Genomic DNA, 11,727 nt, shown 5'->3' on the forward strand with positions numbered 1-11,727 from the left:
CGTGACCTCTGGAAGTGCAGTCAGTGCTCTTAACCACTGAGCCATCTCACCAGCCCTATTTAAATTTTTTTATATATGAATGTTTTACCTGAATGCATGGATATATGTATACCCCATGTATACTTGTGGAGGTCGGTAAAGACCCTCAGTACTCCTGGAACTGTAGTTAAAGATGGTTGTGAGCCACTATGAAGGTTCCGGCAATCAAACCCAGATCCTCTGCAAAATCAACAAGTGCTCTTAACCACTGAGTCATCTCTCTAACCTATTAATCCTTTTTTTTTTTTTAGACAAGATTTCTCTGTGTAGCCCTGGCTGTCCTGGAACTCACTCTGTAGGCCAGACTGGCCTCTAACTCAGAAATCCACCTGCCTCTGCCTAATAAAGGCGTGTGCCACTACTGCCCAGCCTAATAATCCTTTTTATCTCCCCCAAGAAAAACATTTAAAACTCTGAGTATATATGAATAGAAGTAGATGTATAGATTATATAACACATTAAATAACAAATTAATAACCCAGAAGCTGGGCATTGTAGCACACCTGTGCTCAATACTTAGCACTTAGGACACAGGGTCAGGAAGATCTTACATGTTTGAAGCTAGCCTGGCCTGATCCGTATTGTGAGTTCTGTGCCAATCAGGGATTTGTAATAAGACCCTAACAAAATGACATAAAAAACCTAGTCTAGAGACATGGTTCATCAGTTAAGAGCACTGGCTGCTCTTCTAGAGGGCCACGGTTTGATTCCCAGCACCCACGATTTAAAGACCTATGAGTTAAAGTTGGCATTTTCTTTTGACAGTGAGTTTAGAGTTCTGTTTTTCAATTAGTCCCACTTTGGCACATTTCTTGGCACATTTAAATGTCTACTTCTTGGGAGGCATACATGGTGCTTAATGCCTATAATACCAGCAGTTTGGGAGGCAAGAAGATAGTTTGAGGCCAGGCTGCCTTACATACAAGACTCCATCTTTTTAAACATCATTATAGACCACCATTTATGGGCATAGAACTTTTCCTAAATAATATTTTTTAAATTTTATGTGAATGGGTGTTTTGTCTGCTTGTATGCTGTGTACCATGTGTGTTCAGTGCCTTTGGAGGCCAGAAAATGACATCTCATCCCCTGGAACTGGAGTAACAGACAACTGTGAGCTGCCATGAGGGTGCTGGGAGTTGAACCCTGCACCTCTTGGAAGAGCAACCAATGCTTTTATCCACTGAGCCATCTCCTCTGCCCCAGGCATACAGCTTTTTACAAGACTATGTGCTACTATATTAACCATTATTTTTTGTTTTATAGTAGGCTCTTATCCCAGATATATGTTGCTGTTACTGAGGCTGTTTTGGCTGGCATTGCATGTTATGCTAAAACTTGCAGTCTGGCAAAGGTAATTTAAGTACCATATTTCTGGTTTGGTAGTCATCATTTTAATGTAAACTATCCTAACCGGTTTGTTCTTTGGATGCCTTGCAGTACTCACTTCTGTGTGACTTAGGGCCTTGGCAGCCAAGCCTGTAGCACTTGGACTGCTGCTGCCTGTGGCCATGCTGCTGTTATTTTATGAGCCTTTATAAATACCTGATTGTGTTAAAGGACAATCATTGTTTTATTAATAATTTAGACAAGACACTTTTAGAAGTTAAAGAAGACTAGATCATCCCATTGAATGTTAATGAAGCTATTAAAGCTTGTTTTGAGCTACGTAGTTGGTTTCCTATTATTCAGTGTTTAGAACTCAATACAGGTTGGGAAATCTGACTTAACCTTTCCTAGGCAAGCGTGCGTAATACTTGCTCTCTGACCATTTTCTCCTTGCTGTTTTGCGGTTAACCTGCCCTGCTGAGTTGGATTCCTAAATCTGACCCAGTAAGATGAGACGAGACGGCTTGATGCCTTCCAAAGCCAGTAGGACTTTTCCTGAAGGAAGCCAGTTGACAGTGGAAAGGTTGTGTATGATGTAGATATCAGAGAGACTGTAGCTGTAGTCACCAGCTCCTTGGCATCCCCTCCTACTGAGTGCGATTCCTTGTAACAATGTGGGTTTTCTCAGCTCCTTTAGCACTGCATAGTAGAAAGCTCTGCAAAGCCATTAGATGTCCTTCAACTTTAGTTCTCATTGTCTTTTTTTTCCCTAACTGATATTCTGTAGGTTGAGTTATTTGAATATCCTCAATGTCTAGCAGAAACTGAGGGCGTTGGTCCCTCCCCAGAGCCAGGGAGAAGGGAGGAGGAAGCCCATTTCTAGTGCTCACTTAGCACTCCAGCTGCCTAACCAGCTGCTTCCATCTCTCCAGCAGATCAGATGCCAGTGTGCCCCTGCCTAAGTACGATTCCTGTGACTCCAGCCTAACCCGTACCCCATTACCTGATGCTTTCACTTTAATCTTTTGAGGTATACAAAGTAGTCACATAGAAGGGAAGGGCACTGGCCAACTTTTAGAAGGGCCTTTCCTATCAGAGGTATGTACACATTTGCTGCTTGAAAGGTAATCTTTGTTTGGTTGCTGCTTTTACAGGCCAAGGAGGTGGCAGAGCATACTCTGGAGTCTGGGTTAGTGTTCACCGAGTTGATTCCATTCAAAGCAGATCTACGGTAAGCAATAGCTAGTATTTTTAATGAGAATTTATTTTTAAAAAATTAAGATCCCCTTGTTCTTATAACTTAGATTCCACTTCTCTCTCATTTTGAGAAATGTTCAAGTCAAGTAGAAGGATGTATGAATGAGAACCACTTGTGATCAGTATGGAGAAACTATATCAGGAAAACACATGTCTGTTTTGAAACTAGAATGTGAGGCAGATTCATACTGGACTGTGGGAGTCTGACTGTCCTGGTGCCGAAGCTGAGGAGAAGCAGGGGAACCGGAAAGGAAAAGCTGCGAGGGCAGGAGACCACGAATAAAATATAGCTTGTTCAGCTCTGCTCCTTCCTGGCAGCAGGGAGCCTAGTGTCTTGAAGTCCTCCGGTCACATCCCCAGAATGTCCTGTTACAGCTCTGTGCTGGCTTTGGCCTTAGCTACATTTTCATGAGCTCAGTCCACTCTACCCTTAGCCACACAAGAGGACCGTTTGTGTACAGTTTTATACAAAGGTCATGAAATACCAACACTGGAAAATTTATTTAAGAATACTTCAAGCTAGGCTTGGTGGCACATGCCTCTAATGCCCTCACTTTGTCTCAGCTAGAACTCTGCGTGAGTTAGAGGGCAGTCTCTTCTACGTGGTGAGCTCTAGGACAGTTAGAGCTACATAGTAGAGCACCTTATCTTTTAAAAAAATACCTGTATGTGCTCTGCCATACTGCCTGTTACTGTGTGTCCCACGATGTTTTACATCTGTGGTTCTGAGTAGTGAGAAAGGACCATTTGATAGATAGGCTAGGTGGCTGACACGACGTGAGGAATTCTGTTGTCCACAGCTCCATGGGTGAAAGGAAGAGTCCGAACTCTATAATGCAAGACTTTCATCTTGTTACATGTCTCCTTTCCCAAAGCTCCCAGTTTTGAAAAGGGAGAACTGAAGGAAGCCCCTTCTCCTCCTGTGCTGCCTGCACTGTGCTGTGCACCATCTATTGTTAAAGCCTTAGCTGAGAATGTGCTTTCAATTTTTAGCTGTGCCGATATAAGCACAGTAGAGGATGCGTATGTTTCTGGAGCGCTTGCTCTGTAGAGTGATTGGACAGGTAGATATTAGTCGCTGTGGCAGCAAGTCCTTCTCTATTACCATCCAGGCTGATCCAGCCATTCCGGTCCTCCTGATTCCAGCTCTTCATGCCACCTGTAAAGGTTCTTGGGTCTGAACGAACCATCCTAGCTGGAGGAAGGCAGGAAGAGAAAACCTTCCAGGCTAGTTAGAGTTCAGACCGAAATCATAATGGCTTCCTCCACCAGGGCCTCCTCACTGAGGTCCCTAAGAACATCACAAATACATGTCTTCTCCTAGAAGGGGAAGGAGGACAGAGCAATTAATAGACATAGGAAGCTCATGTGTTACTGACTCGTTCTTGCTGAGAAAGGAAATTAGGCTTATATAAGCACATACAATTTAAGGACTTCCTTGGGCTGGCAAGATGGTTTACCAGGTAAGAACACTCACTGCCAACTCTGATGACCTGAATTCAATTCCCAGAACCCACATGAAGGAGAGAACTAATTTCTGCAAGTTGTCCTCTGACCTCCACATGTGCATGGTGGTATGCTCACCACTGTACACACCACACACCACACCACACACACACACACACACACACACACACACACACACACACACTAAAAGGAATAATCCAGGGCTGCCCATAGTTGCACATGTCTGTAATTCAACACTCAGGAGGCAGAGGCAGGAACATTTGTGCAAGTTTGAGGCCAGCTTGATCTACAGAGCAAATTCTAGGCCAGACAAGGCTACACAGTGAGACTGTCTAGAAAGACCCTTGTCTCCCAGAGGGAAAGCAGGAAAGTTCTTCTTCAGCTGTAGCTTGATGCTGCTGTAGATCCATGGCAGTTGACTTTGAACAGCAGAAGCACCTTCTGCTTGGGCACAGAGAAGGGCTGGCAAGTTGACCCAGAGATACTGAAAAGGAGGAGCATCAGAGTAGTCTATAGACACTGAGGAGCAGGGGGCCCTGGGCCAGGAGAGGGCCCTTCCCAGTCAGGCTGCACTGGGTATTGTGTCTGCTCACAGTCTCAAGCTGAGGCAGTCTTGAGAAGCAGCACAGATGCAGGGCCATGGATGGAATAGATTCTGGCTTCATACCTAGTAATGTCCTGGGACTTGGAGAAAGGATGACACTTTAGCCGTTGTGGGTGCCTTTGATCCCAGCACTCAGGAGGCAGAGGCAGGTGGATCTCTATGAATTGAGGCCAGCTTGGTCTACAGAGTGAGTTGTAGGACAGCCAGGGCTGCAGAGTAAGACCCAGTCTCAAAAACAGAAACAACAACAGAGGGGATGGCATTCACTTGATTGAGTGCCTTTGACAGTCTGAGGAAGATACAGGGAAAGCAAGTATTTCTAAGGATTCTAACCCAGTCCTGAACAAGAGACTTGACTTCTGGTTTGTTTCCTTTCTGTTCTACAGCTCCAAGGTGGCTTTTCATATACATGCTGTGAATAACCAGGGAAGGTAGGTACAATTATGGTGACTCCTTTCATGGGAAAATGTGAGGACACAAAGAGAAGAAGCTGTCCAATTGTGGTACAGTCTGGAACCTCAACATTCAGGAGGCAGAGGCAGGAGGACCCAGAATTTGAGACCTGAGTGTCAGTGAGATGACCCAGGAAATGGCAAGAAGAGCAGAAGTGTATGGTCATCCTCTGATGCCCAGAAAGTTTACAGCCTTCCTGGGATATATAAGGCTGTAATTGAGAGAGAGAGGAGAGACAGAGACAGGCAGGCAGGCAGGCAGAGGCAGAAACACCCCTTACAGCTGCTACCATTATTGATGTCAACACATTCCGCTTGGGGAGAGGTGCCGTTCTACACTTGGACCTAGGCTTGGCTGAATCCCTGGACCCAATATTTATCTCTTGGGAAATTGGGAGACTGGGGCCATGCACTAACATTACTTTTTCCAGTGCTAATTCTATACACATGTAACCCAATGTTTTGTTCTTTTTTGAGACAGGGGTCTCATATAGCCCAGGATGGCCTTAAATTTCTGTGTTCCTGCCTCTACTCCTTAACTGCATAGTGAGTTTGAGAACAACCTGGGTTACATGAGATCCTGTTTTAAAACAAAGACAAACCATAATCCTTTAATGAATTTTTCTCTTGTCTCTTTCTTCCAGAATTGTGCCTCTGAATAGTGAAGATAGCTTATCCTTTGTGAAAACGGTAAGCAGTTAGCAGAACCGTTACAAGTCAGCTGCCTGAGAATGGCTATAGAGGGACATCTGCAAAGGATCTAGTGTAAGAGATAGCTGGAAAGTTCTTTAGGCAGCTGAGGTTGTGAGAACCTTGTGAAGAATTGTGAACTGAGCACAACAAACCAAGTTTTCAATGATTCCATTGTTTTTTTTAAGTTTTATTTTTATTTGTATGTATATGCCACATTGGTGCTGGTGCTGGCGGAGACCAGAAGAGGGTGTCAGATGATCTGAAACTGGAGTTACAGGCAGTGGTAAGCTGCCTAGTGTTGGTGCTCGAGCCAGAGTCAGGCTTTCTGAAAGAACGACACATATCCTAACTGCTGAGCCACCTCTCCAGCCCCTCAAGGGCTCCTTTTTCTTAGAAGATCTGCACCTGTTGACTTAAAAGGAACCAGGGGGAAATTAGAAAAACAACAATCTACAGATGCCTGTGTATCTTGTGAAATTAGGTAGTCAGAGTGGAGTTTCCCATATTTTCTGCTGGGACCATGGAATGATATTTTTTTGTTGTTGTTTTTTCGAGACAGGGTTTCTCTGTGTACTCCTGGCTGTCCTGGAACTTACTCTGTCCATGGAATGATTTTAAAATAAACTGAGCCAGGCATGGCATGCCTTTAATCCCAGCACTTGGGAGGCAGAGGCAGGAGGATCTCTGTGAGTTTGAGGCTAGTCTGGACTACATAGTTCCACACCATCTAGGACTACATAGTGAAACCTTGGCTCTGAATAAACAGATAGATTAGATAAGATAGATAGATAGATAGATAGATAGATAGATAGATAGATAGATAGATAGATAGATATGGATGGATGATGGATGGATGGATGGATGGATGGATGGATGGATGGATGGATAAGTTGCAGGGTTAAAGTGTCATGGCCCATGGACATGGTCTGAGGAAGTCAGAATTTACAGTCTATTTTCAGCCACAAGCCAAGGGCTCCATTTACTCTAGAGCAACCCTGATGTAAAGTGTTGGCAAACAGAACATGAGAAAATGGTCAGTTACAACCAAGATTCTGGTTGTAGTATACATGTCCACTTTCTTAATTCCAGAAGGCTTTGATCATGGGCAACTGAGTGGAGTAGGTGTGGATGACTTGGTACAAATGTATCCTCTCTTCCTCCTGAAAAATAATAATAACAAAGGTACCCCCATCCCTAGTAGAAAAGCACCTCAGGCCGGGCGGTGGTGGCGCATGCCTTTAATCCCAGCACTTGGGAGGCAGAGGCAGGCGGATTTCTGAGTTCGAGGCTAGCCTGGTCTACAGAGTGAGTTCCAGGACAGCCAGGACTACACAGAGAAACCCTGTCTCGAAAAACAAAAAAACAAAAAAACAAAAAAAAAAAAAAGAAAGAAAAGCACCTCAGAGCTCTTAACACTGCAAGAATAGTTTGTAAAGTTGTGAGTAATGAACATTTTACATTATATATTGTCCCTTCGGAGAAGTCTAAATTAGCCTCATGGTGATAGTGCACACCTTTAGTCCTAGTACTTGGGAGGCAGAGGCAAGTGGATCTCTTGAGTTTGAGGCCAGCCTGGTCTACCTAGGCTAGCCAGGGATACATAGTGGGACCATATCTTTAAAAAAAAAAAATCATTTGAGATACTGGAGATGATTTATTTTTTATTTCTATATCTTAGATTTGTTTTTATTTTATATGTATGGGTGTTTTGCCTGACATGTATCTGTCAGAAAGGCCAGAAAGGGTGTTGAGCCTCTGGGATTAGAGTTTCAGATGGTGTGAGCAGCCATGTAGATGCTGGGAATCAAACCCAGGTACTTCTGTGCCACTACTCTTAACTGCCAAGCCATCTGTCCAGCCCCAGATATTTCCCTGCTAACCTCTAACTCCTGACTTCTCTTAGATTTTTGTGAATCACTTTTTAGGGTGCTTTGGGCAATAATAAGTGATTTGTAACAAGTTAGATTTATGGTTTCTTTTTTTTTTTTTTTTTTATTCATTCAAGCCATAGAACTATAGAGTCACCTACTTGGGAGGCTGAGGTAGAGGATTCCTTGAGTCTGTAAGTTAAAGACCAGCCTGCGTAGCAAGCATACTGCACCATACTGCATACATGCACCCGAACTGTTCAGAGACAGAGATACTAGGGTAATGGGCAAAGGAAATAGAACACACATATTGGGTTAAATGTATCAGTATTTAAGTAGTGAAGTAAAGGAGGAATGGGGAAGAAGGAAAGAAAGGTAAAATACAAAGGGAAGTGTGTGGTTAAAGAGTCAGCAAGTGAAAGCGGAGCTGGGGAAACGGTGGCTCTGGGCTTGAGTGCTCACTCACTCAGCAAGCATGAGGTCCTGAATCAGAGTTCCCAACACCTATGTAAAAAGCCAGGCATGGCTACATGTACCTGTAGCTCCAGCATTGGAATCATAAAGGCCAGTGAATCTCAGGTGTGCTCTGGCTAGCCACCCTAACAAAAAGAAAGGCAAGTGTCAACTTTAGTGAGTGTCTTAGTTAGGGTTCCTGTTACTGTAGTAGAACACTGTAGCCAGTTCTACTTATAGAAGGTAGAGTTTGGGGGATAAGAGTCCATCAACATCATGGAGAGGAGCATGGAAGTGAGGCAGGCAAGCAACTAAGAGCTTATATCTCAGTTCACATACAGGAAGCCGAGAGAGTGCAAGTGTATACACATAAAGAAACCTCTGGAGCTGGAGAGATGGCTCAGCGGTTAAGAACACTGTCTGTTCTTCCAGAGGTCCTGAGTTCAATTCCCAGCAACCACATGGTGGTTCACAGTTATCTGTAATGAGGTCCAGTGCCCTCTTTTGGTGGATCTGAAGACAGCTACAGTGAACTCATATACATAAAAAAAAAAAAATCTAAAAATATTTTTAAAAAAAAAGGAGGAAGAGAAGGAGGAGGGAGACGAGGAGAAGGAGGAAGGGGAGGAGGAGAAGGAGAAAGGGGAGAAGAAGGAGGAGGGGGAGGAGGAGAAACCTCTGACATGACCATGCTGATCTAATTTTGTTTCTAACCCACTAAAAACCTTTCATCTTATTTATTTTGCCATGTATGATGGTTTGTATATGTCTGGCCCAGGAAGTGACACTATAAGATGTGGCCTTGTTGGAGTAGGTGTGTCTCCATGGACAGGGGCTTTGAGACCCTTGTCCTAGCTTCCTAGAAGTCAGTCTTCTCCTGTTTGCCTTCACTGCTCACTGCCTTGATGATAATGGACAGAACCTCTGAACCTGTTAGCTAGCCCTAATTAAATGTTGTGCTTATAAGAGTTGCCTTGGTCATGGTGTCTGTTCACAGCAGTAAAACCCTAACTGAGACACCATGAAAGCTTGAATTAGTTAGTTGCTCCCCTTTTCAATAGAAGCTACATTATAAGGCTCCTGTGGGTACTCTGTGTGTGTGTGTGTGTGTGTAAACATACATATATGTATATATAATGTTTTTCTTATATACACAAAACTTTACCCTTTTGCCTTGAGTCAATTTTTTTTTTTTTGAGACAATGTCTTACTGCCAATGTAACCTTGGCTATCTTGGAACTAGCTCTGTAAACCAGGCTAGCCTTGAACTCATGGAGATCCTCAGGTCTTTTTGCCTCCCCAGTGCTGCAATTGAAGGTGTATACCACGATGCCTAGCTCAGGGTCAATTTTAAGTAATTAGAATTAATTGGCGACTATCTTAGAGAAGCTCATATCTACTACTGGCTGGCCTGGAACTTAATAAGTAGACCAGGCTGGCCTTAAACTTACAGATGATTGCCTATGTGCCTAACTTTTCTTTCTTAGTGCCTCTCTTCCCGTCTTAACCCTATGCTTAAATCTGTACTAAAATATCTTTTTTTTTTTTAATGGTTTTTCGAGACAGGGTTTCTCTGTATAGCCCTGGCTGTCCTGGAACTCACTCTGTAGACCAGGCTGGCCTCCAACTCAGAAATCTACCTGTCTCTGGCTCCCAAGTGCTGGGATTAAAGGTGTACCTCACCACTGCCCGGCTCTAAAATATCTTTATTAAGTTCCAACTCTTAAAAAATAAACCCTACTTGACTCTGAACATTATGGCACTATGACAAGTCAATCTGATAATTCAGGTGGCTATTGACTATCAGATTAGTAGCATATGCACTGGGTGCTCTGGTCAAAGACACGATTCATATCCTCAGCAAGATGGAAAGAAATAGCATAAGATGTACTCATTCTCTCTGGAGTGGCCTGCAGTTTGAGAGCCATGCACTGCTTGTTTTGGAGTTGACCTTTAATATTTTTCAACCACTCTTGGCTCTGAGTATGGAGAATCACAGTGAGCTCAGCCATGGCTAAGGGGAGGAGGCTCTGCTGTGCTAGAAGGATCCTTTACAGGTGTTGCTGTGCACTCAGAAATACCCATGGAGCCATGTGTACACCAGCTTAATGAACATCATTCCCAGTTCACTGAAAGAGAACTGAAACCTAAGCCAAAGGACTGGTTAACGTGATGCTGTGTGGTGTGAGGTGTATGGGTGTTCAGAAGCCTGGAGGCAATACCTCTGACTCTGTAGGATGTGGGAAGACATAACTAAGAATGAAGGCCATGGGGCTGGAGAGACGGATGGGCTCAGCAGTTAAAGACAGTGCTGCTCTTGCAGAGGACCCAGGTGTACTTCGTAGTTCACAGCACGGGGGGGGGGGACCGGGGGGGGGCCGCAGGGGGGGAGCTCACAACTGTAACTCCAGGGCATCCAATACCACCTTCTGGCTTCTGTAGGCACTTGTACATACACAGCATACACATAAACAGACACAAATATACACATAAGTAAATCTCTTTTTGTTTTTTCAAGGCAGTGTTTCTCTGTAAAACCCCAGTTGTGGGATTAAAGGTATGCACCACCATGCCCAGCAATAAATAAAAAATTTTAAGTTTAAAATTTTTTGAACAAATTGAAAACTTTTTCTAAAAGGGAAAGATGGAAGACTATTGTTTCTTAAGATGATGACAATTTGATGGCGTGTATAAAAACACTGCCTTTCAGCCTGGGCATGTCTCTAATCAAGGACCTATCGCCTGGTAGAAAGTCTGAGGCACCCTCCAGGTCAGAGTGTATTTCAGCATAGGTCCTTAGAGATTTGTCAGTATTCTTTTTCTGTGGGCCTGTCTGTTTCCTATGGACCTACCTCCTGAATTGCTAGGCTGATAATGGCCTGCCCTGCTTCTCACTGACACAGGCCCGAATGACTGTCTGTGACATTCCTGACTTACTGGGAGGAGGAGGAGGATGCTTAGGATCTGTGGTCTTCTCGGAGTCGTTTTTGACATCTCAGATCCTGGTTAAAGAAAAGGGTAAGTGCTTGTGATGTCAAGAAAACAAACCTTAGAAAACGTTTTTGTTTTTTACAAAATAAACTATAAACTAAGCCAAAGATGAGATAAACTGATTAATATGTTCGTCTACTTAAAATAAGCAAATGGTATATATTGTAATTGATGAATAGTACTTATAAACTAATAAGAAAAGTGTTATTCAGTAGTTACATGGTCAAAAATACAAACAGGCTTTTCATGGAAGTAGAAAGTAAAAAATAAGGCAGGATGGATTTATGTATGAAGATTTGCAGCCTCAATAATGGTCAAAAGGCCACAACCTAAAGTAAAAATCAATTTCCATTTACTACTCCTTATGTTGACCAAAGGAAAGAACTACAAAGGATGATAACATGTGGTGCTGGCGGTGTCACCAGTTACCCAGCTGTGCGGTGTCACCAGTTAGTTACCCAGCTGTGCAGTATCACCAGTTAGTTACCCGGCTGTGCTGTATCACCAGTTAGTTACCTGGCTGTGCGGTATCACCAGTTAGTTACCCGGCTGTGCAGTATCACCAGTTAGTTAC

General features: G+C 43.5%; 1 protein-coding gene across 1 annotated transcript in view; it reads left to right on the plus strand.

Moving 5' to 3' along the window:
* The window catches only part of CUNH20orf194 (chromosome unknown C20orf194 homolog), a 131,173-nt gene that overhangs the window by 50,938 nt on the left and 68,508 nt on the right, over positions 1-11,727 (plus strand). Inside the window, exons 13-17 of the mRNA XM_028755558.1 lie at positions 1,306-1,393; positions 2,523-2,599; positions 5,083-5,127; positions 5,793-5,838; positions 11,066-11,180. Of these exons, the coding sequence (XP_028611391.1) occupies positions 1,306-1,393; positions 2,523-2,599; positions 5,083-5,127; positions 5,793-5,838; positions 11,066-11,180 (371 nt within the window). The remainder of the gene's footprint in view (positions 1-1,305; positions 1,394-2,522; positions 2,600-5,082; positions 5,128-5,792; positions 5,839-11,065; positions 11,181-11,727) is intronic.

Source organism: Grammomys surdaster, unplaced genomic scaffold (genome assembly GCF_004785775.1).
Source record: "Grammomys surdaster isolate TR1022 unplaced genomic scaffold, NIH_TR_1.0 129, whole genome shotgun sequence".
NCBI lineage: Eukaryota > Metazoa > Chordata > Mammalia > Rodentia > Muridae > Grammomys > Grammomys surdaster.